At 49.1% G+C, this 5,737-nt stretch overlaps 1 protein-coding gene and 1 long non-coding RNA gene across 2 annotated transcripts; both read left to right on the top strand.

Moving 5' to 3' along the window:
• Window positions 1-85: 85 nt before the first annotated feature.
• LOC107184662 (sialic acid-binding Ig-like lectin 6) lies at window positions 86-835 on the top strand (the record flags this gene model as incomplete). Its single annotated transcript, XM_015570464.1, has 2 exons — window positions 86-325; window positions 525-835. Coding segments are annotated over 2 exons (551 nt in total), but the record flags the coding sequence as incomplete, so codon positions are not given.
• A 1,618-nt stretch (window positions 836-2,453) lies between these two features.
• LOC107184663 lies at window positions 2,454-3,693 on the top strand. The gene is made up of 3 exons (XR_001515559.1): window positions 2,454-2,492; window positions 2,832-2,912; window positions 3,127-3,693. It is a non-coding gene; the product is annotated as an uncharacterized LOC107184663 (long non-coding RNA).
• The last annotated feature ends 2,044 nt before the right edge of the window (window positions 3,694-5,737 follow it).

Below are 5,737 nucleotides of genomic sequence, written 5' to 3'. Positions count from 1 at the left end.
GGCTTGTGTGTTTCTGTGTCCTGCACCTTCACTGCCCCGTGGACCTCTGGGATTTCTATCCCTACATATGGCTCCTGGTTCCCAGAAGAAGCTAATGTATTCCACGATGCTGCTGTGGCCACAAACAACCCGTCTCATAAAGTGCAGGAGGAGACCCAGGGCCGATTCCACCTCCTCGGGGATCCCCAGATCAAGAACTGCTCCCTGGACATCAGAGACGCCAGAAGGACAGATGACAGATTATATTTTTTTAAGGTGGAGAGGGAACATTCCCCAGGGTTTAAATATTCTTACAAAGAGAACATGCTCTCCGTGCGAGTTACGGGTAAGGAATGGGCTCCAGGAAAGGCCTTGGGAGAAGATCATAGTGGCCCCTGGCAGGGCTGGAATGGGACCCCATCTGGAAGGGGGTTGGGGCACAGTGTGTTGGGCTCAGAGGAGGAGCTGAACCAAAGCCCAAGGCTTTTCTCAGGGCTGCATCTGGGGCCCTCCCTCCTGATCCCCTGTCTCCCCCTCCTCACCAGCCCTCAACCACACACCCCACATCCTCAACGCGGGGCCCCTGGAGAGCGGCCATCCCAGGAACCTGACCTGCTCTGTGCCCTGGGCCTGTGAGCGGGGCACACCCCCCATCTTCTCCTGGACATCAGCTGCCCACACCTCCCTGGGCCCCAGGACCCGCCTCTCCTCTGTGCTCACCCTCACCCCACGGCCCCAGGACCACAGCACCAACCTCACCTGTCAGGTGCATTTTCCGGCCGCTGGTGTGACCGTGGAGACAACCCTCCAGCTCAACGTCACCTGTGAGTGCTGGGTTGGAACGGCAGGTCCCTGAGGGTGTGCAGAGCAGGAGGGCCAGGCAGGTGTGCTGGTTGCTTTGTTCCAGAGGCCTGGCTGTGTAGGGGACCTCGAGGACACAAGCTCTGCCCCACTTGCATTTCTGTGGTCTCTGAGGATGGAAGTGCAATGCCTAAAAAATCCTCACCCCATCTCAGCTCACTGACGAGCAAACTCCTCTCTTCCTATCCCAGGTGCCTGGCAGAACCCAACAACAGGTGGTTGTCTAGGAGACAGCACAGGTAAGAAGGGGGCCATCATGGGCTGTAGGGAGCAAGGCCGTTTCCAGATCAGGACAGGGCCGGACCCTGCATCTTCCTGGACTAGCCCGGAGACCAGACACCCCCTGTGGATGAACCCAGTGGCCCCTCTTCTTCCTTAACCCCCATGGCCGCTGTGAGCAGCTGTCCCCATTTGCCCCTTGCTCCCCAAGGACTTCTCCCAGCCCCTGTCAGCTGCACCAGGAGAACTAGGCACCTTCCACATGGCTGAGTTGCCTCTCAAGGCCCTTTTTCTTCATCTCCTGACGAATCCTCCAGGCTCATGTTTTCATTTTCCTCCAATAGTTTAATTTATGTATTTTTGAACAAGCAATATAGTCACATGGCCAATAATGAAGGAAGCACTGAAGTTGGCCCTGGCCAGGTAACTCAGTTGGCATGTACCTGGTTGTGTGCACATCTTCTCTAATGGAGATCAAGGGCCTTAAGGGGTTGTCCGAATAATAGTCCCTTGTATGGATGTATCACATTCCGTTCTTCTGTTGATCAGTTGATGGACGTTAGGGTGTTTCCAGTTTTGGGCGGTTATAATACCGCTGTGAACTTGATGTACGTTTTTTGTTCAGACATGTTTTCTGTTTTTTAGGTCATGTACCTGGGAGTGGAATTGCTGAGTCATATGGTAGTTTCTATGTATAGCTTTCTGAGGAAATTCTGGATTGTAGTCCATAGTGGCAGCATCAGTTTACATTCCTACCAGCAAAGTATTAGGCTTTCAATTTCTCCACACAATTGCCAACATTGGTATTTTCCTTTTTTAAAAATCATAGGCTACTAGTGCGTGTGAAAGGCTACTTCAACGTGGCTTTGATTTGCATTTCTGTGATAATTATGATGCCCCTTTTTTTCTCACAGAATTATTGTTCATTTGTATATCGCCTTTAAAGAACATTTTATATCAAATCTCTGCCCATTGTTTAATCTGGTTCTTTGACTTTTTGTTGTTGAGTTGTAAGAAATTGGTATATGGGCGGGTTATTAATGCTTATCCAATCTATAGCTAGAAAATGTTCTCTCTCATTAAATGGGTTAGTTTTTCATTTTCCTCATCGTGTCCATTGATCAACAGAATGTTTCAATTTGATGAATTCCAAGTTACACCTTTCCATTTCTGTCCAACTGCTGGGGACCAGGGCGGGATCTAGGGTGAGAGCCCAAATGGTCCCGAATCCTGTGATGCAGGAACACCTGGAGAACGACATCCAGGGTCCTACTGGGAGCAGTAGGACACGGGAATGTGGTGGAGCAGATGACTCCATCCTCATCCCTCTTTCCTGCAGGATTATCAGGACCCAGGACTGAGGTGGTGCTAATGGTCATCGGGGAAGCTGCTGTCAAGACCCTGCTCTTCCTCCTCTGTCTCATCGTCCTCATGTGAGCTCAACCCAGAGGGAGGGAAGGTGAGGGGAGGGCAGGGGGAATGGGGCAGAGTTCTGAACCAAGGCCTGGGATCTTGATGGGTCAGGAGCAGGGCTGGCAGGAGGTGAAGGGATGGTCCATGAGGTCTCCATAGAGTCAGACCTCTTGAATGTCCCATAAGCCAGGTCTCCATGGTGGGAGGTACCTGCAGTGCTCAGGACGGTCTGTCAGGCCAGACACACACTTTCCCACTTCAGTATCCTCTCCAGGCCTTGAAAAGGGAACAGGGGATTGGGTCTGCTGCCCACTGGACCTGATGCAATCAGACTGAAAGATCCCGGTGTCTTCCCTCAGAGTCAGGTGCCACAGGAGGAAGGCCCCGAGGCCCCAAAGGAGCACAAAGGATGCAAACACAGTCTCAGGTTAATCCCTCAGGTGAGTGATACAGGTGTGTCACCACCCAACACCCACTGAAACCTCCCACCCGTCTCTCCATCAGCATTGCTAAAATGGAACTGTCACCTTCCTCCCCAAATCCACTTCTCTGCTGGGCTTCCCATCACAGTGATGACATGGTAGCCCCCTTCTCTAAGACCATCCCGTTCTCCTCAATCCACTAGGACTTGTCCATCCTTCTTCCTAATCACAGCCTATATTGATGGCCGTCTCCTGCTCATCATGCTGGGATTGTTCCTGTGGCCTCATCTCTTCCCTGGGTCCCTGAACCCACCAGCTACCTGTCTCCAGATTGTGTATCCAGAGACATATGGTCCACTTCCTGCACAGTGTGAACAATGACGCTTCCTCTCCATGGCCAGAGATGAGGTGCAACCACCACAGGCTGGACTTGAGGGCTCAGCGTGGTCTGTCTCCTACTGGAGTCTCCACTAGATTCTATTATCTCCCTGCATCTCACGTCATCTCCACATCTGGCTGGGCCAGGGCCTTTGTGACTCTGAGACTTTGCATGTGCAGTTCCTTCGGCTGAAATATCCTTCCCTTCCCATCCCTACATCTCCAACTGATGATCATACTTCTTAGTTAATAGTCATCCGATTGAACATGTGTGTGTGATTATTGTATAAGTTTGAATGAAATCATATTTAGTCATTTATATACAGACACTTTAGAAAGTATAAGAGAGCACCTACTATGTGCCAGCATTGTTGTACGTAATGGGGATGCAACCATGAACCTGGCATCAAAAATCTCTGTCATCCAGAAGCTGTCATTCTGGAAACAAGAGCATAAACTAAAAATAAATTTAAAAATTATTACTGCCTGTTGGATGGTGATATGTGTTTGGGGAGGAATCATACAAGGAAAAGATCAGGTGACATGAGGGACAATCCAACATCTGAGATATAAACTGTGATTTTGAGCCTAGACTTGATGCTGGTGAGAAAGCAGACTGTGTGTTGCCCTAAAGGAGATTAGCCAGGAAGATGGGGAGCAGTGTCCCAGCTCTGAGGCAGAAGCAGCCTGGTGTATGATAGAGACAAAACTCAGGTGTGACAGTCCAGGGGCGCCTGGAAGGGTAGACCCCTGGAGGGAGGTGAGACCCAATGGTGGGCAGCCTAGTGAAAGCTTGCAGCAAATGCAGGAACCTGGAAGCCATTGAGGAAATCAGAGATATGGTTGAACATTCTTTGTAACTGATTCTCTTGGAGGCTCTTTTCAGAATAGACTAGTGTCCACAGCAGCCAAACAGAGAATGGGGAGGAAACACAAGGCAAGAGGGGATGGTGGCTGAACCAAGGAGGTGAGGTGGAGAGTGAGGTTTAATTTCTGGATATATCTTGAAGTTCAAGTTGACTTGGGGACTGAAAGTCTAGAGTAAGCATAGTGCCCAAGTGTTTCCCATGAGCATCAGAAAGGATGGGTTGTGTTTGATGGACAGAGAGGAGGGTTTTGAAGGTGATGTTCATTCTGAGAAGACACAACTTCAGGAGAGAATTGGAGAAGAGAATATGGGAATAGTGGGTCCATACAACCCTTTGAGAAAATTGGCTGCAAAGAGGACAGAGGGATGAGTCTGGTGAAGGAGTCAAATACTCTTGACTCCTCCTCTGGGTCCTCCCAGAGGTGATCCATGAATTCCCGCCTGTATTGGTTTCCTGGGGCCATTGTGACAAATTCCCACACACTCTGTCTTTTAAAAAAATGGAAATTTAATCTCTTGGTTCTTGAGACCAGAAATACATTTAGGGAGTAAAAATATCTTCTCCCTCTGCCCTTCTAAGTTGTTGATGGAGACCTCAGAAACAAAGAAAGATTTGGTGCCACATCTTGGGGTAACATGTCCTACACCCCATCGTGTGTAATGAGTTCTATTGTGTAGAAATCCAGTTGTTGTTTGGGTGTACTTGGTCCAGAGGCTGGAGGGGAGAACCTGTCTCTTGCTTCTCCGGGTGATGGGGTACTGGCTGTCCTTGGTTTGTGGCTGCATCACTGAGACCCACCTCCTGGTCACATGGCCTCAACCTGCTCTGTGTGTAGAAAGTCACCTGCTATATCTATCTTGGGGACACTTGTGACTGCATTCGGGGATCAACCCTAATAATCTAGGATGTTCTTCATGTGAATATCCTTACCATATCTCATCAGCAAAGCTCCCCTTTCCCTTACATGGGAACATTTTGGGGTACTAGGGATTAAGACCTGGGTATCTCTGGGTGGCCATCATTCAGCCCTCTGCACTGCCCATGTGACCTTTTCAATCCTGGAATGTCTCCAGACCTTGTTTGCTCTGCTCTTCCATATCCCGATACATTAGTGGGTCACCTCATGAGTTACCCATATTTTAGGGAGCAGGAGCTCGCTCTTCTGTGAAAGTTACTTCTAAGAGAGCTAAAGGAGCTTGGCTGCTGTGGATCAGTGGTTGAGTGTCGACCCAGGAACCAAAAGGTCTCTGGTTTGATTCCAGGTCAGGACACATGCCAGGTTTGTGGGCTCCATCCCCATTAGGGGGCATGCAGGAGGCAGACCAACGATGATATTTCTTTCTCATGATTGTTTCTATCTCTCTCTCCCTCTCATTTCCTATCTGAAGTCAATCAAATAAAATAAAAACAGGAAATAAGGAGACTTTGAGAAGATATGGAGAAAATAAAACTCTCGGGCTTTGCTCTACATTCCAAGGCTTTGCATATGCTTATATATATATTATTGATTTTTTACAGAGAGGAAGGAAGAGAGACAGAGAGCTAGAAACATCGATGAGAGAGAAACATTGATCAGCTGCCTCTTGCAGACACCCC

This window comes from Myotis davidii, unplaced genomic scaffold (genome assembly GCF_000327345.1).
Source record: "Myotis davidii unplaced genomic scaffold, ASM32734v1 scaffold7207, whole genome shotgun sequence".
NCBI lineage: Eukaryota > Metazoa > Chordata > Mammalia > Chiroptera > Vespertilionidae > Myotis > Myotis davidii.
This window is presented reverse-complemented; position numbering and strand designations above follow the sequence as displayed.